General features: G+C 34.1%; 1 protein-coding gene across 3 annotated transcripts in view; it reads left to right on the forward strand.

The window, feature by feature from the left end:
• The window catches only part of RDX (radixin), a 652,052-nt gene that overhangs the window by 56,647 nt on the left and 569,132 nt on the right, over positions 1-26,273 (forward strand). For 2 of the 3 annotated variants that reach the window (XM_082343518.1, XM_082343519.1), the window contains 4 exons: positions 3,917-4,077; positions 5,523-5,615; positions 9,895-10,137; positions 11,097-13,681. In XM_082343518.1, the coding sequence (XP_082199644.1) occupies positions 3,917-4,077; positions 5,523-5,615; positions 9,895-10,137; positions 11,097-11,261 (662 nt within the window). In that variant the 3' untranslated portion in view covers positions 11,262-13,681. Of the gene's footprint in view, positions 1-3,916; positions 4,078-5,522; positions 5,616-9,894; positions 10,138-11,096; positions 13,682-26,273 lie in introns of those variants that run through there. The other variant, XM_082343520.1, reaches the window with a different exon arrangement.

The raw sequence follows: 26,273 nt of genomic DNA on the forward strand, positions 1-26,273 counted from the left end.
ACACGTGGTAAGCTGCTCTTTTTTCTTGAATCTTTTTTTTTTTTAATTTTAATTAATTAATTAATTTATGGCTGTGTTGGGTCTTTGTTTCTGTCCGAGGGCTTTCCCTAGTTGCGGCAAGTGGGGGCCACTCTTCATCGCGGTGCGCGGGCCTCTCATTGAGTGGCCTCTCTTGTTGCAGAGCACAGGCTCCAGACGCGCAGGCTCAGTAATTGTGGCTCACGGGCCTAGTTGCTCCGCGGCATGTGGGATCTTCCCAGACCAGGGCTCGAACCCATGTCGCCTGCACTGGCAGGCAGATTCTCAACCACTGCGCCACCAGGGAAGCCCCCCTTATATCTTTTTATGACTTTGTATTGTTTTTAGTTTGATTGCTGGGACTAAGGCACTAGATATAATTTTTCAGTGCCTGAGGCCTTATAGGGTTTTAATCTGGCTGAGAATTCTCCACTTCCACTTCTCTCTTAAACAAAAGGTACATATATCCTTTTGCACCTTGCTGTTTTCAGTTACTGTTGCTTAGATGTACAGGTATTCTAAAATTGCTTTTTCAGTAAGTAATTTGTAATCATATTCTTAATTCTATGATTTCTAAGAATTTTGATAATAGAACTTTTATTTGTTTTTTTTTTTTTTATAATAGCATTAGTTCTTTTCCCAGGGTAAAAATAAACTATTGCCCTAGACTGGAAAGAGGAAGAAAAAAAATCTATAATTTTCTGAGATATTTTTTTATTAATTTTTTTTTTACGAATACTGTTACAATTTTTATAGCTTCCAATCTTTGCCCTTGGGGGTGACATAAGAGTTGATTTGGCTTACCAAGTCTTAAACCTGTCAAAATCAAGTGAGGCTTGTGTTCAAACCTGATTGAGGAAGAGAAGCTTTCACAAATTTTATTAGCTTGAACTTAGAATAACTTCCCTGGTCTACACCTAATTAACTTCCATAACCATCTACATCAATATACTGTGTACTGTTAATGAGAGAAACAATTTATTCTTGTAACCTTTCACCTTTGTCCTGAAAGAGCTGAGATTCTAAAAGAAGCCAGATTTCCTTCGTACTCTCTTCTCACATGCCAGACCTCAAAAATTGTAGGTTCTTGATTTTTTTGTGACCCAGTTAGGCAAAACATTGATACTATTCACATTTGTCATCTAACCCTTCTCCTCAAGGGCTTCTAACTGGATCCAAGATCTGGAGGGATGTTTGTTTCATAGAAATATATATATATTTTTTGGCCATGCCACGGACCTTGAAGGGTCTTAGTTCCATCTTAGTTCCCCTGACCAGGGATTCATCCCAGGGCCACAGCAGTGAAAGTGCCGAGTTCTAACCACTGGACCTCCAGGGAACTCCTGAAATATTCTAATTTGTGGGTTCACAAACTTTTTCTGTAAAAGGCTGGATAGTAAATATTTCAGGCTTTGCAGGCCACATGGTCTGTTACAGCTATCAACTCTCCCATTGCAGCATGAAAGCAGTCATGTGCAATACCTAAACGAATGAGAGTGTGTTCCAGTAAAACTTTATTTACAAAAACACGGCATTGCATTGGGTTTGGTCACTGAGCCATAGTTTGCCAATCATAGTTAACTGGAGAGGAAAGAAAGATCATTGTGGGATATATGGCACTTCAAAACCTTCCTTTCTAGACTAGAGACTAGAGTAGATTTGAAGTTTTCAGTTCATTTTCAACATTAAAAAAAATTAGACTTTTGTGTAATTCTTAATATACCACAAAACAACCATTGCTCTGTCAACTATTCCTCAAATTAATACTTAGTACAAAAAAACTGTTAGAAAATAAAGAATATTTTGAAATTTAACTTTGTAACCCAGACTTATTTTTCTTTATTGGCTCATAGTACAGAAAATTTTTATTATGAGAGAAAATAAGGCATTGTTTTCATTTGTAAACTTATTATTTGTTTGCTTGTTTAGAAGGAGGATACAGCTGTGAACTTTGTGAGCTTTCTTTTATGTATTAGTCAGCCAGATGGAAAGAATGATCATAAAAAAAGTTAGATGGGCTAGCTCTGATGGCCAAGTTTTAGAAGACATATACGAAAATGAATAATCCTAGAATTTAGCTTCAGTAACATCCTTCGTTATATACATTTCATCTTTATAGCCAAATAGTCACGTAGAATTTTTACATTTTATCTAGAGTTTAAAGTCATTTTTCTTCCCAGTCTTCTCAAAACCTCCCAAGTCTTAACTGCAGTTACTTAAATTAGTTCTGACCAAGAACAACAAAATGAAGAACAGTAAGGTGATTTGTGCATTACAGTTAGCTTTCAAATCTTTTGACCTATAGATTTTCAGTTTTTCCCTTTTTTCTAAAGTATACAGAAAGGGAGAGTCATTCTTTGTAGGACATTGCACCCATCTTAATAGATGACATTCACTTGTCTTCTGTCACAAATGTCCTTGCTATTGAACAAAGATTGTCAGAATAATATTTAAAATTAGTACTTTCAAATTGATTTCAAATCTTTTGGCTTTGTGCTAGTAATATTTTCCTTTCTCAACTCATTAGAATAAGAAAAGAGAATTAACTTTATGATCTGTACACTTATGGATTAAAATTCACCTCATTTATCTCCAAATATTACTTACTTGTCTTCATGCTTGAGGAATGGATATGTACTAATAACTCAAAATTTTCAGTAATTCATATAATTCACATCAAAATTCCTGTTTGAGTCAGTAAATATTGTTTTCAGTCTTAATGTCTTGGGTTTACTTATCTAATACTTAGTTTAGGTAAGTAAAAACTTATTTAAGTTTTAAAGTGTGTTATTTTATAGACTTTTGAAACAGATGGCAGTTTGTTTAGGTCAAAACTTTGGAGAGAGTTTTTTTTTTTAATTTGCATTGGTGTATAGTTGATTTACAATGTTGTATTAGTTTCAGGTGTTCAGCAAAGCAAATCAGTTATACATATACATATATCCCCTCTTTTTTTTTAGATTCTTTTCCCATATAGGCCATTACAGAGTATTGAGTAGAGGTCCCTGTGCTATACAGCAGGTTCTTACTAGTTATCTATTTAATATATAGTATTGTGTATATGTCAGTCCCAATCTCCCAGTTTATCCCTTCTCCCCGCCCCCCCGCCCCCACAATCCCCTGGTAAACATAAGTTTGTTTTCTACATCTGTGACTCTGCTTCTGTTTTGTAAATAAGTTCATTTGTACCTTTTTTTAGATTCCACATATAAGCAATATCATATTTGTCTTTCTCTGTCTGACTTACTTCACTCAGTATGACAAGCTCTAGGTCCATCCCTGTTGCTGCCAATGGCATTATTTTGTTTTCTTTTATGGTTGAGTGTATATAGGTACCATTGTATATTCCATTGTATATAGGTATCACATCTTTACCATTCATCTGTCAATGGACACTTAGGTTGCTTCCATGTCCTGGCTGTTGTAAATAGTGCTGCAATGAACATTGGGGTAATGTATCTTTTTGAATTATGGTTTTCTCTGGGTATATCCCCAGGAGTGGGATTGCTGGGTCATATAGTAGTTCTATTTTTAGTTTTTTAAGGAACCTCCATACTGTTCCCCCTAGTGGCTGTACCAACTTACAGTCCCACCAACAGTGTAGGAGGGTTCCCTTTTGGAGAGTATTTTTTAAAAATAAAATAAAGGATGTGCTTCTAGCTTTATGACATAACTTGAATTACAGAGAATTTTCATTTCTTTGCATTTTTGAATTGTGTAATAGAGTTTTAAAAGTTATTAGGCTTTTGCCAAGTTAAAAACGAGGTAATGTTCATTTGCATATGTGCTAATTTTAAGAAACTGTACAGATTAGATTCCTTGCTACTATTTTGATTTCTTTTGATAATGAGAATATTAGAATTAATCATTGTTTTGGGGGGATACATATATTTGACAGAACTAGAAGAACAGACTCGAAAAGCTCTAGAACTGGACCAGGAACGAAAACGAGCAAAAGAAGAAGCAGAAAGGCTTGAAAAGGAGCGTCGAGCTGCTGAAGAGGCCAAATCTGCTATAGCAAAACAGGCTGCCGACCAGATGAAGAATCAGGAGCAGCTGGTAGGGAACCTGGGTTCTGTTAGGGGAAAGGAAAAATTCAGACAAAAGCATGGACAAAATCGGTCCTGCAATTTCAGAGTATTTATTCTCTGAGCGCAAAGGTGTTGGTTAATTACGTTTTCAAATCTCCTCACTGTGGTATGTGTGCAATCACTGCAAGGAACTTATATCTTTTTATTCGAATGTATTTTAAAGCAGTAAGTAGAATAACAAAGAATTATGAAAACCATAGACTACATGGACCATTTTCTGTATTCAGACAGAGGAATACCCACCATCACAAATGAAATACCAGTGTAAAAATAGACAATTTGGAGGTTGCAGTATTTAGTACAGTAAATAAATGATCAGTATTGTGCAGCCACTGCCAAAAGTGTGTTGTAATGTATCCAAAATCAACAGTAAAATTTTGTTTGCTAATGAGTACCAATAAAATAATAAAATAAGTTCAAATAATGGAAACTTGAAAAAAAAACCACCTTTGTAAAATTAAGTATATTATACCTTCTGGAAAGCAAACCAAAGAGACAAGTGTGGAAACAACAAAGTGTGGAAATAAGCCTAAAATGTTTATTTCTTCTTTTAAAAGGAAACCTAAAAATGAAACCATAAAAGATACATGGAGCCTGTTGCTAACAAAAGATTCTGATTTGCTTAGATTTTGTATAAGCCACTGGCATGTTTTGCTTTAGATAAGTTGACAATTACATATATTCTAAACCCCGTAAGATAACCGTAGGTTAACTGTAAGATAGATCATAATTGATTGGGTTTTTTTGTGTATTTAGTGGACTTGCAAATAATGAGGAGTAGGCATGACATCTAGAAAATTTGGGATTTAAATATTGGTTTAGGCATTTCCTTGCTATGTGTCTTTGGGTCTTTCTGCGCCTCAGATCCCTCCCTTTGAAAAAAGGAATAATACCACCTAATAGTATTGTTGGGGAATCAAATGAGATTATTTGACAAAGTGCTGTTTAAATTATAAAGTGTTATGTAAATAGAATTCTTTTTCCTTCTGTAGGCTTTAACAGATACTTTATTGATGAAAGTTAAAAAATAGCTCCCGAAAACAAATAACTACGTGTATATAGAATAATAAAAATTTTTTCACTTTGTCTCATTAGCTCATTATACCTAGTACAAGTAAGATATTTATGCTCTTAAAGAAATAGTTCCTTTTTTTAAACAGAAGACTATCTAAGAAAAACATATAACACAGTCCATGTGGGAATTCCCTGGCGGTCCAGTGGTTAGGACTCTGAGCTTCCACTGCAAGGGGCACAGGTTCGATCCCTGGTCGCAGAACTAAGATCTCGCAAGCTGCACGGCATGACCAAAAAAAAAAAAAAAACAGTCCATGTACATTAAAGCTTTTTTGACTTAATATAAATGACTGAAAATATATTACTTTTTAGTATTGGTAATTGTTTTGTTTATTTTAGGCAGCAGAACTTGCCGAATTCACTGCCAAGATTGCACTTCTAGAAGAAGCCAAGAAAAAAAAGGAGGAGGAAGCTACTGAGTGGCAACACAAAGTAATCATTTGTTCATCACTATAAATTATTGAACATCTATTTTGTACCCAGCCGTATGTGGAATTTATAGAGATAAACATAAGATGCTGTCATGATTTAGAGGGGAAGAGGTACCTCTGTATGAATGTGTATGTACTGTATTAAATACTAGTCTAGTGATAATAAGCTAAGTACTTTGGGAACACAGAAGAAATGTTTAATTTCTGAGGGAATGAGGCAGGTGTTGGGGAAACCCTTATAAATTTAAGCCGGCTCTTGAATAATACATTCAGTTTGGGGGTAGAAAAGATGGGGACTGAAGAGGTAGTCCATTCCAGATTGAGGGAATTGAATGAGCATAGGAAGTATAAAAGCACACGACAGATGTGAGGTCAACTAGTAAGTGAGCAAAACTTAGAGTCTGTTTTCAGAAATTTTGAGAGTTCTGGCTAGAAAGTTAGAGAGGGAATTAAGTTGTGAAAGGCTTTAAATAAATGCCCTTCTAAGGCAAGATGCTGGGAAATATCTGTAGACGTTGGGCTCTGAAGATTTCAAAACAGGATTGTAACATGATCAAGCATGGTTTTATAAAAACAGCTTAGTAATCAGCATGAAGGATGGATTGAGATAGTGGGCAGGATTACTTAAGAGCTAATGACTCACACTAAGGATGTGGCATTGAGAAAAAAGAGGAACAGGAATTATTGAAGGACATTTTGTGGTAGACTCAAAGGGGCGTGGCAACCAAATGATTGGATGTAAAGTTGAATTAGAAGAATGCAATGAAGATGATACTGAGATTTCTGAGTTCCTAAGTAGATGAAACCACAGTTGTCTGAAATGGCGTAAAAGTGAAAAATTAGGCTTTATTTGGAGGGGTAGGGAATATAAGATAATGAGAATTTAATTCAAACTTTAATGTTAACTCTTAAATGGAACTATAATAATAACAATTTTTTACACTCAAAGGTATATAGTTCTCTGATTTTTCTATGACAAAATGTACTTATTACAGAAAGCAGTTTTCTTTCCCTCTTAAATTTTCGTTGTAGCACTTCAGATTTCATAGGGAAGTTTTTGGTATTGAGAGTTATGTATATATCAATAGAACTCTACAAAAGGAAAAAGACTTAACTTTTTTGTTAACACTACTTTCTTTATTAGAATTGTATAGATGCCTTTTAGGGATGATTTATGAACTTAAGGGACACACAAACTTACAAAAATAACATATCACAGAGGCACATCCTGTGAATTGTAGAAATTAGAAAATGCATGCAAAAGAAAAATCACATTCTTGCAAACTGGGATCACTATTTTAACACTGTAGTGCATATCCTTCCAGGATCTTTTCCTATTTGCATATGTGTATACATATACATTTATATGTCCAGAGTGAGATCATACTGTACATACTGTTCTATTTTAGTCAGTTTTCATCTCATCTAATATTAGACGATATTCAAAATTTTTTCCTTTAGATATAATTGACATATAGTGTATTTTTAGGTGTACAACATGATGATCCAATATTTGTATCTATTGTGAAGCGATCATCACAGTAAGTGTAGTTAACATCCATCACCATATACAGCTACAGAAATGTTTTTCTTGTGATGTAAACTTTTCAGATTTACTTTCTTAGCACATTTGAAATATAGAATATAGTATTATTAACTGTAGTCCGTATGCTGTACATTATGTCCCCATGACTCATTTATTTTATAGCTGGGAGTTTGTACTTTTTAACTCCCTTCTCCCATTCCTCTTCCATTTATGCCTCTGGTAACCATCAGTCTGTTCTCTGTATCCTTAAGCTCAGTTTTTTTGTTTGTTTGGTTGGTTGGTTTATTTTTAGATTCCATATATAAGCGAGATCATATAGTAATTTGTCTTTCTCTGTCTGACTTATTTCACTTGGCATGATACCCTCAAGGTCCATCCATGTTGTTGCAAATGGCAAGATTTCCTGGGACTTCCCTGGTCGTCCAGTGGTTAAGACTTCGCCTTCCAATGCAGGAGGTGCAGGTTCAATCCCTGGTTGGGGAGCTAAGGTCCCACATGCCTTGGGGCCAAAAAACTAAAACATAAAAAAGCAGAAGCAATATTGTAACAAATTCTGTAAAGACTTTAAATATGGTCCACATCAAAAAAAAAAATCTTAAAAAAAAATTCCTTTTTTATAGCGGAATAGTATTTCACTATATATTAATATTTATACCGCATTTTTTTTTATCTGTCCATCTACTGATGGACACTTAGGGTGCTTCCATATATATCTTGGCTATTGTAAATAATGCTGCAGTGAACGTGGGGGGATGCATATATCTTTTCAAGTTAGTGTTTTTGTTTGATAAATACCCAGAAGTAGAATTGCTGGATTATATGGTAGTTCTATTTTTGAGTTTTTTAAGGAGGAATCTTCATACTGTTTTCCACAGTGGCTGCACCAATTTACATTCCCAGTGAAAGTGAACAAGCATTCCCTTTTCTCCACATCCTTACCAACACTTGTTATTTCTTGTCTTTTTGATAATAGCCATTCTAACAGGTATGAGGTGTTACTTCATTGTGGTTTTGATTTGAATTTCCTCGATGATTAGTGATGTTGAGCACCTTTCCATGTGCCTGTTGGCCATCTCTATGTTGTCTTTAGAAAAATGCCCGTTCATATCATCTGCTCAGTTTTTAAAATAGAATTAGGGTTTTTTGTTTTTTTTTTTCTATTGGGTTGTATGAATTCTTTATATATTTTGGGTATTAACCGCTTATCAGATATATGATTTCCATATATTTTCTCCCATTCTGTATGTTGCATTTTCATTTTCTGGATATATATATATTTTGCTTTCAGAAGCCTTTTGGTTTGAAGTAGTCCCACTTGTTTATTTTTGCTTTCGTTGCTTTTGCTTTCGGTGTCAAATCCAAAAATTTATCACCAAGACTTACATCAAGGAGCTTACCACATGTATTTTCTTCAAAAGTTTTATCGTTTCAGGTCCTATGTTCAAATCTTTGATCCATTTTGAGTTGATTTTTCTGTATGGTGTACGATAGGGGCCTGGTTTCATTCTTTTGCATGTGTCTCTCTAGTTTTCCTAGCACCACTTATTGCAGAGACTGTCCTTTCCCCAACCTATATTCTTGGCTGCTTTGTTGTAAACTAATTAACCGTATATGTGTGGGTTTATTTCTGGGCAGACTATATTCAGAATTGAACCAAAAAGTCTTTTATAGCTAATTTGCCAGGCCAGTGTCCAGAGTAGGACTTTGCATTGCATCTGTTTGCTCTAAGTCTCTTTTAAAGTAGGACAGTTCTTCTTTTTATGATACTGGTTTATTAAAAGGACCCACAGGTTGTCCCTCCTCCTGTATTTGTCTAATTCCTTTCTTATGGTGTCATTCAGCTTGTCTTTTTATCATCAATATTTCTTGTAAGCTGGAAGATAAACCTAAAAGTTTGAAAGATTCAAGTTAAAAATTTCTGGCTATGATGCCTCATAGGTGAGACTTTCAGATAATTTATCATCCAAACTAGAACACTTTTGAGAGTGAAAGGGGGTGTTGTTAATAATTACACCAGGACAACAGTGTAAAGCAGTACTTTTCCAGACAAACCAGCACAATATAATTACTCAAATAATTGGTGATGTTGGATACTTCCTGTTGTATTATATCAGAAGACAGTTTATATCTGATTAACCCACCATTAGTTGTTTTAATTGATCATTGGACTAGAGTAATAACAGTCTGTTTCCTCCATTGTCTGGTTGTATTTTATTGTTGCTAAAATGTAATCTGTTCGATGTGGAATTCTTTGGCATTATACTTATATCTGTTTTCTCATCAACCATTTGTACAACAATTTTAGCAACAGTTGATAATCCTTGCCAGAATTAATAATTTTATTAGGGTTTTGCACAGTGGTGTCTTTAATTCTGTCATGTACCTGCTGGCATTCTTCTATAAAAGTAAGCTTTTATCAATAGGTCCTGTTTTCATTACCCTGAAATATAGTTTATATTAGAAAGAAGGGATAGTAACTTGATTTTTTTTTTTTTTTGATGTGGACCATTTTTAAAGTCTTTATTGAATTTGTTACAGTATTGCTTCTGTTTTGGTTTTTTGGCCACGAGGCATGTGGGATCTAAGCTCCCTGACCAGGGATCGAACCCGCATCCCCTGTATTGGAAGGCGAAGTCTTAACCACTGGACCGCCAGGGAAGTCCCAGGATAACTTGATTCTTTTAATTACGAATTTTCAAAGTAAGTTGCTGATAAACTTATTTTTTATGTTCAGGCTTTTGCAGCCCAGGAAGACTTGGAAAAGACCAAAGAAGAGTTAAAGACTGTGATGTCTGCCCCCCCTCCACCTCCACCACCACCAGTCATTCCTCCGACAGAAAATGAACATGATGAACATGATGAGAATAATGCTGAGGCTAGTGCTGAGTTATCAAATGACGGGGTAATGAACCACAGGAGTGAGGAGGAACGTGTAACAGAAACGCAGAAAAATGAGCGTGTTAAAAAACAGCTCCAGGTATTTAAAATTTGCAGTTGTATGCACATTTAAATATAGTGTGCATTTTCCCCATTTGTTAAGACAAACTTATTAAAAAAGTAACATTTGATTTTTGGAAGCCTTTACCTCTAGCTGGCCTTGTGATTGGTTTGTAAGTACTTGGCCTACAGTCACGTTATTTCATTTTTTCTGTTGTATGTCCTTGTTACCAGATGTTTGTTAGCCTTGTGTAATGAGGCCTTAATTAGTAAGCTATAATTTAATTATAACTTGAGCCATGTTAAAAGTAGAACATAAAAATACTGTGTTTAAAAAACAAATTTCGTTTTTAAACAGTATACATTAAAAAGAAATGATAATTTAATAGACTACCTGTATGACATTACATAATCTGAATTTTTTTGTTGAGATTTTGTAATGGCAAAAGTTCAGTTTATTAAATGTACATAATCAGATTAAAATAGTAAATTTTAATATTATACCTATTAGAGAACTTAATAGAATCAGTCCTCTAATTTTTAAATTGGTGAAATCTTTAAATATTAATAAAGAAAAGAAAATGAGGTGATAGTTGTGATAAATGTATTAAGACTTTTGGAGAAAGCTTCTCTCATGGTGTAGAATTTAGAACTTACAGTAACATTCAATAACAGCTATATTGAACCTTTTGTAAGTCATTTCAAGTATTAGATGAGAAAGTTTAAGGAAATTTAGAATAATACACAAAATCATCATGCGGAGTGTAGAAGTGAAAGGCCATGGGTATTCCTCTCTAACCACTACCCCCCGCCATTACTAAAAGTACAACAAACATAAATACTTTAAAGAAAAAGATTTCACAGTGGAAATTTTAATATAGTAAAAAGTCAGAGATTTGTTATATATGTATTTTGTGTCTTTAAACCTCTTCCATAGGTTTTTAAAATCTAAAAAAAAAAGTTAATAATGGTCATACTTTTTTTATTTTTTAAACATAGGCATTAAGTTCAGAATTAGCCCAAGCCAGAGATGAAACCAAGAAAACACAAAATGATGTTCTTCATGCTGAGAATGTTAAAGCAGGCCGTGATAAGTACAAGACTCTGCGACAGATTCGGCAAGGCAATACAAAGCAACGTATTGATGAGTTTGAAGCAATGTGAGAGCTGTTATTTTGCATACATGTTCTTCATAAGCTGAACCACCAACAGAGAAAAGCAGGCCTTTGCAGATGTGATGGAATGCATCTCACCTTGCCAAAGCACTTACACCAGTTTGACTGTGGTAGCTAAAAGACATTTAAGGGGAGCTTTTCAACATTAAGACAGTGTGATATCATGCTTGGTTTTCTTTTTCTTTTGGGCCAGGGAATGGAGAACGGTGTTCCATCACCTCCTTTTTCACATTTTTCATTTTCCATTTTTTTTTTCTGTTGAAGATTAACACTAATTACCATGTCTGACAAATGTGTATGTATGATTTAAGCACTTTGTACATTTTAAAGGATGGTGGTGACTTAATGAGTGTTTAGGTAGGGCACTCTGTTTTTTCTTCTTCCATATTTTACCTGCATGTATTTCCATATTCTCTCTCATTCATGTTTTCTCAGTGTGTACTTCTCATACCTTGATATGCCCTGTAACCACAGCGCTGCCACTATACAGATCATTGGCAGTGATTAAAACGAGCATAGGTGGCACGGTGGACAGTCTTTGATCATTGTGTGGAAGATGGCTGTGAATCATGAAAAGGATTAGAATGTTTAATAGTGTAGTGTACAGCTAGTGGTTAATTTTTTAAATCCCAACTTAATAACATTATTGGATATTTGTTATTTGCTTACTTAATTACGGTCATCTTTGACAGCTGAATTGATTGGCGTTTCATCTCCTGTCATCATTTGGTTTTCTTTGCCCACTGATCTTACAAAGGTATAGACAGCAGGTAGTAAGTAGTTCCCTAGGAAAGTTTATTGATGAAACACTACTGCAAATAACACTTGTCTCTGAAAGATTCTTTCATAGATTGATTTAGAAAAACAGATGTTTAATAAAAGAAAAAGCACATTTGTTGGTAATTGATTATCATCATTAATAAAACCCTGGACCTTGCTAGAAGGGCAGCGTATGAAAACAGCAGTCCCGAGGAGGGGACAGTAATACTACCTCACTACTATACCTGCGATGACTGGTTGTTCAAACACAGTGAAGTGTGTAAGCTATATGTTTTATAATACATAGTGATACTGTCAATCATGAAGGAATATTTTTGAGATTTCCTTTTCCTTCAGAATATCTCAGAGTGCTAAATTTTAACTGCCTTTTTGATTTGTATTAAAATTGTTAGCGCTCACTGGTATACTATCTTCTTGGAGGGGTGTTGTATGTCTAAGGAAGTGTGTGTGTGTGTGTGTGTGTGTGTGTGTGTGTGTGTGTGTGTGTGTGTGTGTGTTGAGAGAGAGAGAGATATCCTTGTAGCATATGACGACGAATGTTTGTACCTTCATTTCTTGATGTAATTATTACATAATCATTTTAGCATATTTGGTTTCTAAATCATTGTGCTTATTTTTTTCAATCTAACTAAAAATACTTAAATTTGGTTAGTTAATTCTATTTTAGAAATTATAATTTTATAGGTTATATTAATTTCAGTTATGTTTTACAAAGAAATCTTTCCAGTTTGAAAGATGTTCAGTATTCACAGGTTCTAACATTTTCTTTATTATAAAACATTTAGATTTGGAGATAAGGAAAGCCTTGTTTTCTCTGTGTGGTTCAGCTACTTTCCATTTGGTATTATGCATTCAAATTTACATTTATCTATTAAAATTGCCATTTTGTTAGACATTTTTCATGCACGATAGATTCAAGTTGTGTCTGAAAATATCTCTGCTTTTTTGATTTTGCTGACTTTAAAAGGATTAATCTGGGCAGACATTATGAAAAGGAAAGGTTGCATTTAATATATTTTTTGGATTTAGGAGGACAAAAGATAACTGGTTAACCTTGAAGTGACTGTTGTACGGTGGTTGTGCACATGCTTCAAAACACTGTGGAAGAGGACATTTCTCCTTGCAGCACATTAGAGGAATAGATGATAAGCCCTGCTATTCATGGTTTAAAGCATGTGCTCACTCTTCCGAAGCATTAAAGCAATTGCCATAATAGGTGAAAACTTGGATTTTTATTGGATTTTTGTTAATTTGCTTCATTTTGAATTGTGTGCACTACCATTCCTACATCAGTTTGATATCAGTGTTGAAAAATTACCAGTTATATTTGCTGTTTATAATCTATTTGTAGATTAGAATTAAAATGGATTTAATCCATTTTTAAAGCTGTGTGAATTTTTCTAAACAGGAACAACTATTTGCAATATGGGTTTTCATTAAACCAATTATAACTTTGATTATTAGCATTTGAGAAGCACATGTTCATATAGCAATGTAAAAATATATTAATGAGTATTTGGTAAATTCCAGCAGGCTTTTACCATTAGCATAATTTTGTGTTGTACAATTAAGTTACATCTATAATTTTGGATAACATTCATTGGTTAACAATAAAGTGACAAAAGCTCATGCCTTCATGCTTCACTGTTGTTATTTAACATGGATTTCTTGTATATTTCCTGAATATTATAATCTCTATTAGATCCATAAATCATTACATCTTAAAAACGAGAAGTGGATAGGAAAAAGTTCAGAATCCTCATACATTTACTCTTTCCCCCAAATTATACATCCCTTTTGGTATGGAAGTAATAGTGATAATTCTCCAGAAAAGTTAAATCATTAAATTAAATCGACTCTCTTCATAATAGAAAATCATTTAAGATTTCTAGTCATTGCTTTTCTTGTATAGTGAGTGTTTAGTTTTCCTAAGGAAGAAACAGTTTCATTGTCCTTGATTAATCTCACTATTAAAATGCTAATGTTCCTTAAAGAACTGTATACTAAGTGCATACAAGTGCTTCTTACTAATTTTTATCTTAAAGATTATTCTTCTTAAATAACAAGTCATAAACCTGTTCTAAGCATAGTAAAAGCCAGTTGTCTTCTCAGTTTATAGTAATATTTAACTGTCACTTTATTATTTCTATTCTCAAAGACAGGTGGTGATCTCTTTATTCTGGTCCTGTTAGAAAAGAAAAGGGAATTCTGTAGTATAAGATTTTGCTTTATGTCTAATTAGAGTTCTTTTTTTAAGAGCTAGAATTACCACTTAGAAAGTTAGCTTACACTGTATTGGAACACACTCCTGGTTATCATTGGAAAGAGTTCCAATGTTAGTGCTGTGATTAAAAATAAAAAATGCACATCACTTTCTGTCTCAGTTCTTATTACCTGTTGATTGGTGATATTTTTAGAATTGAAGATAAAAGATTTTTTAGATCCACACAGTATCCCATTTTATGTATGCATAATGAAAATAGTCTTTTAAAATCTATAACTTAAAACTGAAGTATAGGAATTACTGCCTTTAGCATTAATTTAGTGAACTAATTAGTAAACCCAAGCTTAGATAGCTTTAATAAGGAGAAACATTTAAATATGGAACTATACTGGTAGACAGTCCTCTCTTCTTTAAGTTCTAAATGAACAGAACTTTAGCTTTTCTTATTCTGTACTTCATTCTTTTTTTAACTAGGAGATAATCTATTAAATATTCTAGTGTGGTTTATCATGTAGAATGACAATATTCTAGTACATTTCAAAAGCACAGTGATTCAGCAGATATGATAACTTCATAAAATGTCAAGGCAGTATGACTCTTCACATTCTACACTGTTCGCAAGGAAAAATTGGCTCACAATCGTGTTTCATATATTAAAGCTTATCACCTTCCCATCCTTGGCCTTTCCAATTAAATAATCTTAATTCCCATTTTTTCCTAGTGGACCTATTTCTTTTTTTTTTTAATTGAATTTTATTTTACTTTTTATACAGCAGGTTCTTATTAGTCATCAATTTTATACACATCAGTGTATACATGTCAATCCCAATCACCCAATTTATCACACCACCATCCCCACCCCCCCCGCGGCTTTCCCCCCTTGGTGTCCATAGGTTTGTTCTCTACATCGGTGTCTCAGCTTCTGCCCCGAAAACCGGTTCATCTGTACAATTTTTCTAGGTTCCACATACATGCGTTAATATACGATATTTGTTTTTCTCTTTCTAACTTACTTCACTCTGTATGACAGTCTCTGGATCCATCCACGTCTCAACAAATGACCCAATTTCGTTCCTTTTTATGGCTGAGTAATATTCCATTGTATATATGTACCACATCTTTATCCATTCGTCTGTCGATGGGCATTTAGGTTGCTTCCATGACCTGGCTATTGTAAATAGTGCTGCAATGAACATTGGAGTGCATGTGTCTTTTTGAATTATGGTTTTCTCTGGGTATATGCCCAGTAGTGGGATTGCTGGATCATATGGTAATCCTATTTTTAGTTTTTTAAGGAACCTCCATACTGTTCTCCATACTGGCTGTATCAATTTACATTCCCACCAACAGTGCAAGAGGGTTCCCTTTTCTCCACACCCTCTCCAGCATTTGTTGTTTGTAGATTTTCTGATGATGCCCATTCTAACTGGTGTGAGGTGATACCTCATTGTAGTTTTGATTTGCATTTCTCTAATAATTAGTGATGTTGAGCAGCTTTTCATGTGCTTCTTGGCCATCTGTATGTCTTCTTTGGAGAAATGTCTATTTAGGTCTTCTGCCCATTTTTGAATTGGGTTGTTGTTTTTTTAATATTGAGCTGCATGAGCTGATTATATATTTTGGAGAATAATCCTTTGTCCATTGATTCATTTGCAAATGTTTTCTCCCATTCTGAGGGTTGTCTTTTCATCTTCTTTATGGTTTCCTTTGCTGTGCAAGAGCTTTGAAGTTTCATTAGGTCCCATTTGTTTATTTTTCTTTCCATTACTCTAAGAGGTGGATCAAAAAAGATGTTGCTGTGATTAATGTCAAAGAGTGTTCTTCCTATGTTTTCCTCTAAGAGTTTTATAGTGTCCGGTCTTATGTTTAGGTCTCTAATCCATTTTGAATTTATTTTTGTGTATGGTGTTAGGGAGTGTTCTAATTTCATTCTTTTACATGTAGCTGTCCAGTTTTCCCAGCACCACTTATTGAAGAGGCTGTCTTTTCTCCATTGTATATCCTTGCCTCGTTTGTCATAGACTAGTTGACCATAGGTGTGTGGGTTGATCTCTGGGCTTTCTATCTTGTTCCATTGATCTATGTTTCTGTTTTTTTGCCAGTACCATATTGTCTTGATTACTGTAGCTTTGTAGTATAGTCTGAAGTCAGGGAGTCTGATTCCTCCAGCTCCGTTTTTTTCCCTCAAGACTGCTTTGGCTATTCAGAGTCTTTTGTGTCTCCATACAAATTTTAAGATTTTTTGTTGTAGTTCCGTAAAAATTGCCATTGGTAATTTGATAGGGATTGCATTGAATCTGTAGATTGCTTTGGGTAGTATAGTCATTTTCACAGTGCTGATTCTTCCAATCCAAGAACATGGTATATCTCTCCATCTGTTGGTATTGTCTTCAATTTCTTTCATCAGTGTCTTATAGTTTTCTGCATACAGGTCTTTTGTCTCCCTAGGTAGGTTTATTCCTAGGTATTTTATTTTTGTTGCAGTGGTAAATGGGAGTGTTTCCTTAATTTCTCTTTCAGATTTTTCATCATTAGTGTATAGGAATGCAAGAGATTTATGTGCATTAATTTTGTATCCTGCAACTTTACCAAATTCATTAATTAGCTCTAGTAGTTTTCTGGTGGCATCTTTAGGATTCTCTATGTATAGATAGTATCATGTCATCTGCAAACAGTGACAGTTTTACTTCTTTTTCTCCAATTTGTATTCCTTTTATTTCTTTTTCTTCTCTGATTGCTGTGGCTAGGACTTGTAAAACTATGTTGAATAATAGTGGTGAGAGTGGACATCCTTGTGTTCCTGATCTTAGAGGAAATGCTTTCAGTTTTTCACAATTCAGAATGATGTTTGCTGTGGGTTTGTCGTATATGGCCTTTATTATGTTGAGGTAAGTTCCCTTTGTGCCCACTTTCTGGAGAGTTTTTATCATAAATGGGTGTTGAATTTTGTCAAAAGCTTTTTCTGCATCTATTGAGATGATCTATGGTTTTTCTTCTTCAATTTGTTAATATGGTGTATCACATTGATTGATTTGCATATATTGAAGAATCCTTGTATACCTGGGATAAATCCCACTTGATCATGGTGTATGATCCTTTTAATGTGTTGTTGGATTCTGTTTCCTAGTATTTTGTTGAGGATTTTTGCATCTATATTCATCAGTGATATTGGTCTGTAATTTTCTTTTTTTGTAGTATCGTTGTCTGGTTTTGGTATCAGGGTGATGGTGGCCTCATAGAATGTGTTTGGGAGTGTTCCTTCCCCTGCAATTTTTTGGAAGAGTTTGAGAAGGATTGGTGTTAGTTGTTGTCTAAATGTTTGATAGAATTCACCTGTGAAGCCATCTGGTCCTGGACTTTTGTTTGTTGGAAGATTTTTAATCACAGTTTCAATTTCATTACTTGTGATTGGTTTGTTCATATTTTCTATTTCTTCTTGTTTCAGTCTTGGAAGGTTATACCTTTCTAAGAATTTGTCCATTTCTTCCAGGTTGTCCATTTCATTGGCATAGAGTTTCTTGTAGTAGTCTCTTAGGATGCTTTGTATTTCTGCGGTGTCTGTTGTAACTTCTCCTTTTTCATTTCTAATTTTATTGATTTGAGTCCTCTCCCTCTTTTTCTTGATGAGTGTGGCTAATGGTTTATCAACTTTGTTTATCTTCTCAAAGAACCAGCTTTTAGTTTTATTGATCTTTGCTATTGTTTTCTTTGTTTCTATTTCGTTTATTTCTGCTCTGATCTTTATGATTTCTGTCTTTCTGCTAACTTTGGGTTTTGTTTGTTCTTCTTTCTCCAGTTCCTTTAGGTGTAAGGTTAGATTGTTCGTTTGAGATTTTTCTTATTTTTTGAGGTATGCTTGTATAGCTATAAACTTCCCTCTTAGAACTGCTTTTGCTGCATCCCATAGGTTTTGGACCATCGTGTTTTCATTGTCATTTGTCTCTAGGTATTTTTTGATTTCCTCTTTGATTTCTTCAGTGATCTCTTGGTTATCTAGTAACATTTTGTTTAGCCTCCATGTGTTAGTGTTTTTTATGTTCTTTTCCGTGTAATTGATTTCTAATCTCATAGCGTTGTGGTCAGAAAAGATGCTTGATATGATTTCAGTTTTCTTAAATTTACTGAGGCTTGATTTGTGACGCAAGATGTAATCTATCTTGGAGAATGTTCCGTGCGCACTTGAGAAGAAAGTGTAATCTGCTGTTTTTGGATGGAATGTCCTATAAATATCAATTAAATCTATCTGGTCTGTTGTGTCATTTAAAGCTTCTGTTTCCTTATTTATTTTCATTTTGGATGATCTGTCCTTTGGTGTAAGTGAGGTGTTAAAGTCCCCCACTATTATTGTGTTACTGTCGATTTCCTCTTTTATAGCTGTTAGCAGTTACCTTATGTATTGAGGTACTCCTGTGTTGGGTGCATATATATTTATCATTGTTATATCTTCTTCTTGGATTGATCCCTTGATCATTATGTAGTGTCCTTTCTTGTCTCTTGTAACATTCTTTATTTTAAAGTCTATTTTATCTCATATGAGTATTGCTACTCCAGCTTTCTTTTGATTTCCATTTGCATGGAATATCTTTTTCCATCCCCTCACTTTCAGTCTGTATGTGTCCCTAGGTCTGAAGTGGGTCTCTTGTAGACAGCATATATATGGGTCTTGTTTTTGTATCCATTCAGCAAGCCTGTGTCTTTTGGTTGGAGCATTTAATCCATTCACGTTTAAGGTAATTATCGATATGTATGTTCCTATGACCATTTTCTTAATTGTTTTGGGTTTGTTTTTGTAGGTCCTTTTCTTCTCTTGTGTTTCCCACTTAGAGAAGTTCCTTTAGCGTTTGTTGTAGAGCTGGTTTGGTGGTGCTGAATTCTCTTAGTTTTTGCTTGTCTGTAAAGCTTTTGATTTCTCCATCGAATCTGAATGAGATTCTTGCCAGGTAGAGTAATCTTGGTTGTAGATTCTTCCCTTTCATCACTTTAAGTATATCATGCCACTCCCTTCTGGCTTGTAGAGTTTCTGCTGAGAAATCAGCTGTTGACCTTATGGGAGTTCCCTTGTATGTTATTTGTCGTTTTTCACTTGCTGCTTTCAGTAATTTTTCTTTGTCTTTAATTTTTGCCAGTTTGATTACTATGTGTCTCGGCGTGTTTCTTCTTGGGTTTATCCTGTATGGAACTTGCTGCGCTTCCTGGACTTGGGTGGCTATTTCCTTTCCCATGTTAGGGAAGTTTTCGACTATAATCTCTTCAAATATTTTCTCAGGTCCTTTCTCTTTCTCTTCTCCTTCTGGGACCCCTATAATGCAAATGTTGTTGTGTTTAATGTTGTCCCAGAGGTCTCTTAGGCTGTCTTCATTTCTTTTCATTCTTTTTTCTTTATTCTGTTCCACAGCAGTGAATTCCACCATTCTGTCTTCCAGGTCACTTATCCGTGCTTCTGCCTCAGTTATTCTGCTATTGATTCCTTCTAGTGTAGTTTTCATTTCAGTTATTGTATTGTTGTTCATCTCTGTTTGTTTGTTCTTTAATTCTTCTAGGTCTTTGTTTAACATTTCTTGCATCTTCTCGATCTTTGCCTCCATTCTTTTTCCGAGGTCCTGGATCATCTTCACTATCATTATTGTGAATTCTTTTTCTGGAAGGTTGCCTATCTCCACTTCATTTAGTTGTTTTTCTGGGGTTTTATCTTGTTCCTTCATCTGGTACATAGCCCTCTGCCTTTTCATCTTGTCTATCTTTCTGTGAATGTGGTTTTTGTTCCACAGGCTGCAGGATTGCAGTTCTTCTTGCTTCTGCTGTCTGCCCGCTTGGACCTATTTCTTAATATCTCCATCTTTAGTGATTTTAAGAGCTGCTGTTTTCTCTCTGGAAAGATGATGACTTCTTGCTTTGTTGCCTCAATATTTCAACCTCTCTTCAACTGTGATAACAAGAGTTTTCTGATTTGAGCTTACATACGCTGCTTTAGGAGTTGAAGTATCTATCCATCATTATTCCTCACAAAATTTTAAGGTTATCGATTGTGACTAAAATAATTACCCCATGGCACATCTTTTAAATTCAGGTTTGTATTTGGCTCGAGTTCCCTAGCTACTAACGGTCCCAGGTTCTTATTTAATGACCTTCATTTAGCCAATACACTTTTATTAAGTATGTGCTATATTCTAGGATATAGAAGCAAGATTAGAATGACTGTGACCCTTTGTTTTGGACTATCTTAAAATGTGAAACTTCAAATATTTATCTTAGCTCTTGGATCATTTGCAATAATCTGTTACAGTAGATTTCTTTTAAGATGGCAACACATTTTGTTGATTCATGTTATTTGTATGCCCAGATTCCTCCATGCTTATATCTAGTCAGTTGCTTCCATCCTTGTAATTTATTACTCTGTTTTAATTGTTCACTTATATTTAATGAACATTTTTAAAATTTAGGTTTGCTTTGGTAATTATGTATGTCATTTAGTTTGCTCCTAAAAGTAGTTTACTGGTTTTAGTTTATCTTTAATAAGTCTATATAGCTAAATGTCCATCTTGGTAACATGGGATCAGAATTTCTGAGATTTATGTAATAATCCTTGGAAAAATTCCTATTGATAAAATGTGGATTTGTTATATCAAATTCTTCTTGCCCTGTGTTACAATGTATGCTGTGATAGCTCTTAACTTTTTGCAACTTAAATTAAAATGTTTTACCTTTTGTTTTAGACCTAGAAATGCAAGTATGTCTTAGACTCTTAAGGCAGTACTACCTTCTCCCTCCCTTTCCTTTTGTTTATACTGAAAAGTCTAATTCAGATCTAGCATTTGAGTCTTATATGCCATCATTCCATTTATGTAATTATTTGCTTTTAAATTTTAGCTAATTTGGATAAAATGATACACTATGTCATGAAGGAGACTACTACAACATAAAGAGCAATAGAGGAAAATAAGCAACTGGTAGAGAATAAGAATACACAACACAGTTTCTCAAGTATGCTTGTTCTCTGATAAATTGCTTAATTTTCATTTTATAGGTCAAATTTTAACTCTGATCAATATTTAAAGATATCCTAAAAAATAAAGTGCCTAATTTAGAAGTTTTTCTAACTTTATAGAAAGACTCATTTTATACCCAGTTGACAAACCAGGCAGTATATAGTAATTAGTAATCTGTATTAAATACTGTGAAGTTCAGTGGAGTTGGGAGATTTCAGTTGAATCTTCATTACTGTATTGTGTTAAAATATATGTAAGATTTACCATTTTAACCATTTTCAGGTGTTCAGTGACATTAAGTATATTCACATTACCATTTTAGCCATTTTCAAGTGTTCAGTGACATTAAGTATATTCACATTGTTGTGCAACCATCACTACTATCCATCTCCAGAACATTTCATCATCCCAAACAGATTCTCTTTACCCATTAAATACTAATTCCCCATTCCTCCCTCTTCCCAGTCTCTGGTGACCACTATCCTAATTTCTGTGCCTTTGAATTTGACAATTCTAGGTACCTCATATAAGTGGACTGACTCCTATATTTGTCCTTTTGTGTCTAACTTATTTCATGTAACAATGTTTTTCAGGTTCAGCCACATTATAGGACGTATCAGAGTTTTTTTTTCTTTTCTTTTTTTAAGGATAAAATAATATTCAGTTGTATGTATATACCGCATTTTCTTATCCATTCATTGGTTAATGGCCATTTGGATTGTTTCCACATTTTGACTATTGTGAACAATGCTGCTATTATGTACATTGGTGTACAAGTATCTGTTCGAGTTACTGCTTTCAGTTCTTCAGTATATACCCAGAAATGGAATTGCTGAATCATGTGGTAATTCTGTGTTTAATTTTCTGAAGAGCTGTCAATACTGTCTTTCTCAGCAACTGCATTATTCCCACCAGCAATGCATAAGGGTGCCAATTTCTCCACATCCTCACCAACAGTTTTTATTTTTTGTTTGCTTGTTTGTTTGTTTGTTTTTTGGCTGTGCCACTTGTGGGATCTTAGTTCCCCGACCAGGGATTGAACCCGGGCCATAGCAGTGGCTGAGTCCTAACCACTGGACCACCAGGGAAGTCCCTTTATTGTTTGTTTTTGATAATAGCCATCCAAGTGGGTGAACTGGTATCTCATTTTGGTTTTGATTTGCATTTCCCTATGATGCATTTCTCTCTGTTGTTGAACATCTTTTCATATGCTTATTCACCATTTGTATCTTATTTGCTGAAGTGTATATTCATGTTTTGACCATTTTAAAATTGTTTTTTGTTGAATTGTAGGAGTTCTTTGTATGTTATGGATGTTAGTCCCTTATCAGATACGTGAATTGCAAACATTCTTCCATTCTGTGAGTTGCCTTTTTATTCTATTGATAGTATCCTTTGATACACAAGTTTTTAATTTTGATGAAGTTTAATTTATCTGTTTTTCTTTTGTTGCCTGTGCTTTTAGTCTTGTGGTTTTTAAAGAGACAGAAGAGAGATTATGTACAATGGTCGAAGTCTAGAGAGATGAAAAGTACACTGTCTTGACTACAATAGAAAATGTAATTTCCTGTGTATTGACTGCAGGATGATAAAGCTAGGGTAGGTTGGGTCAGGAATTTATGGAGCCTTTAATCCTCTGCTGAGGTGGTTTAGTTTGATTTGAAGACATCTGGTGCCTTTGGGAATGCAGTTACAAAAGGGAATAATAACTAAACTTTGCTCCAAAGGAAAATTCATGCTGTTATGTAAAGTATACTAGAAAGTGCTATAATGTAATTAGCCTGAAGAAAAGCTGTGGTCATGGGAGTGATCTTACTACCTTCTGAGTATTTAAAGGAAATATCTAGATGTATTTTGCTCTCATGTTCGCTATATGTAGTAATGTTTTTCCTTCTGCTTATTTTCCAAATGACCTCTTTTGGGGACAGTTAAGACCTCTGTTTTATCCGTGACCTTTTAAGAATGGGTTCTTTAGCGGCACAGAAAGAGAACTAGAAATTAAAGACACCCAAGAACAAATGGATTTGATTCTGAGTTCTAATTGCAGGTCATTGTACTCTCTTGTGCTCTAGTTTTATAAGCAGTTTCATAGTTCTGAATTAATTGTCTGTTTCAGAGCATTTCTCTGGAATCAGAGACAGACATTTAGATTCTGGAATCTAAATTGTATTCATTGTTTCACTAAAATGCGATGACCAAATGTTAATATCCATGTACTTTTGAATTATTAATACTTGTTTATAGTTGAAAAACTGTTACTGCAGAGTGTGCTTACAACAGTTCTATCAAAATCCTTTTGCTCTCAGATGATTCTAATAATGTAGTGACTGGAAGAAAGTTGAAGGGTTTTTTGAAATAGGTTTTAAGGGGTTAGGGAAAAAAAGTTCTTTCAGATCATTATGAAGGAGTTATATTAATCAAAACACAGCTCAATGAAGATTATCTCAGAATATATACACACAATTAACTATTCACTGGCTGTGACAGCTTTGAACAAATTACTTTGGAAATTTCTGTAGGTTTTTTAAGTTGAGAATCATTTGATTATGCTCATCAACTTAACTTTCTTGCTAGATTTGATTCATGTACTTATGCCCAAATGATATGTTAGGTTTTTTTTTTTCCCTTATTTTGGCTTGTTTTCCTCAGACATTCTTAATACAATATACTTCTCAATTTTTAGGCCATAAAAATTTTGAATATACGTGTATGATTTTTAGGTAATCTAAGTTACAGGTGGATGGTTTTCCTCCCCACTAACTTTAAAATATGGTGGTTTATCATTGGTATGTAGATTAAATGTAGAATTTTGCAACTTCTTAATTTGTGTGTTTTAAAAGTACTTTCTTTCAAAAGACAAAATCAGTGTATGCAAAAGGAAATCATAATCAAAGATCTGTTTACTTTCTTTTAAATTCTTTAATGTTTGCAAACGTACGGCATGATAGCACATTTTAGTTTCTTAGCACTTTTACATTGATTAAACTATCATTTTTTCAAGAAATATTAAAATCTTTAAAAAGTAGTTGATTATAAGTATGAAAAATGTTTTTGTTGGTAGGGGCAAAATCAAATCAAATCACTACTATTTAGCAGTTTATATGTATTCTTAAAATACCTTAAGAGAATACCTCCATTTTATAAAAACTAGAGTACCAAACAGTATAAAACTAATTTCATAGAACCCAGAACCTAACCATCTGAATAATTTATAATCTAGTTTAATGTGCTGGGCCACATTACATTTCAATATAAGCTGATGTTTTAAGAATGTTTATAATAAATTGGGGGTACATAGGGCTGTATCAAAGGCTTTGCATCAAAATGTATAGAAAATATATCCATTGGAGAAATAGTTTCATCTTTAGAGGAGATTATTGGCATTAATGTTTTAGGAATATTCTCAAGCATTAGGAAGACTGGAAACCAGTGTGTCTTCTAGATTACTGATGTGATGTATACAGGTAGGAAAATGTTCTCCACTACCTTATTTTTGAGCAATTATGCCTTAGTTCTTAGTCATTACAAATTTAAGAGGTTTTCAGTTTAATGATACTATGAAAGGAAAGCTGAATGGGAAATGAGGAGGCATGGATTATTTTCCGTAAAGTAATATGATTAATACCTACATACATATGCATACATAGATGCAGTCCTTCTTCCAGTGATTTACAGAGCAGTTGCTATTTATGCAAAGCACTGGTAGAGTTACAGGAGATAGATGTGACCCTGTGACTGTGTCAAGGAAATTGTAGTTAGGGACTTGGGACGTGGACTCAAATTAAGGTACAGAAAGTAAAAGTAGTAAAAACCAAAAGAAAAATTGAGATAAAATGTTCAGGAGTTAAAATGAGAGGGTATTAGTAGGTGCTAATTAACATACAAAGAAGCATGATATTGATGTGATTAATGAGGCTGGGAAATATTTTCTTCATTTGTAAAATTACAGCTGCTGGGGAGCATCAAAGTTATAAGTTAATCACTAGGTGGGCTAGCTAATGTTAACTTGGTTCTCTGCCACTAAGGAATTGCATTTTCTTTAATATCAACGTGTCTGGTTTTCTTATAATAGAATTTATTGAATGTAAGCAACCTTAATAATAATGGTTTATATTAGAATAGCCAGTATTGAAACATAATTTAATATTAAAGTTTTCTTATAACCCTTTTGTTAATTACTTATTTAACTTGCCACTAAGTTTACCATTTTTTTACTATAAATTATTTTTTTACTTTAAGTAAATATCAGGATACCCATTACCTCAAACAGTACAGGTAGAATTTCCTTCTCAGACACTGGTTAATTGTCTATGTTGATTTTTGTAAATGTATATAGCAATAGTTTGTATCATAGCAAAGCTTCAGAAAACTGGGATATTTAAGGATTGGTTTTTTCCCCTTTGGTTATTTTCTTTCTTTCTTTCTTTTTTAAATATTTATTTATTTATTTATTTGGTTGCACTGGGTCTTAGTTGTGGCAGACGGGCTCCTTAGTTGCGCTCGCCAGCTCCTTAGTTGCGGCATGCAAACTCTTAGCTGCAGCATGCATGCGGGATCTAGTTCCCTGACCAGGGATCGAACCCGGGCCCCCAGCATGGGGCGCGTGGAGTCTTATCCAACTGCACCACCAGGGAAGTACCTGGTTATTTTCTCTGGAGACTATTTTAAGCATTAAAATAACTGTTATTGCCAGAGTCCCCCCTTTTTTATTAAAAAAACAACTTTCAGCTATGCATAAAGAAAGTTGTTTTTAAAAAACTAGAAATTAGGTATTATAGCTATTTTAAGAAAAGCATATTTTTCATTGGCTTCCAGTATTATCATGTTATGTGTTGAAGTTGCCAAACACTAAAGGTGCTTTAGGTCATACTTAGCTACTTTATGACTGAAGTGTAATTTTTTAAAAACTTGGTTAAATCATTAGAATTAAAAAAATATAAGTGAACATGAAACAAAATTCAATAGATAAAAATAGGGTAACACAAAAAAGTAAGCCTCCTTGCTTTGTCCT

The sequence above is a fragment of the Balaenoptera borealis genome (genome assembly GCF_965194805.1).
Source record: "Balaenoptera borealis genome assembly, chromosome: 11".
NCBI lineage: Eukaryota > Metazoa > Chordata > Mammalia > Artiodactyla > Balaenopteridae > Balaenoptera > Balaenoptera borealis.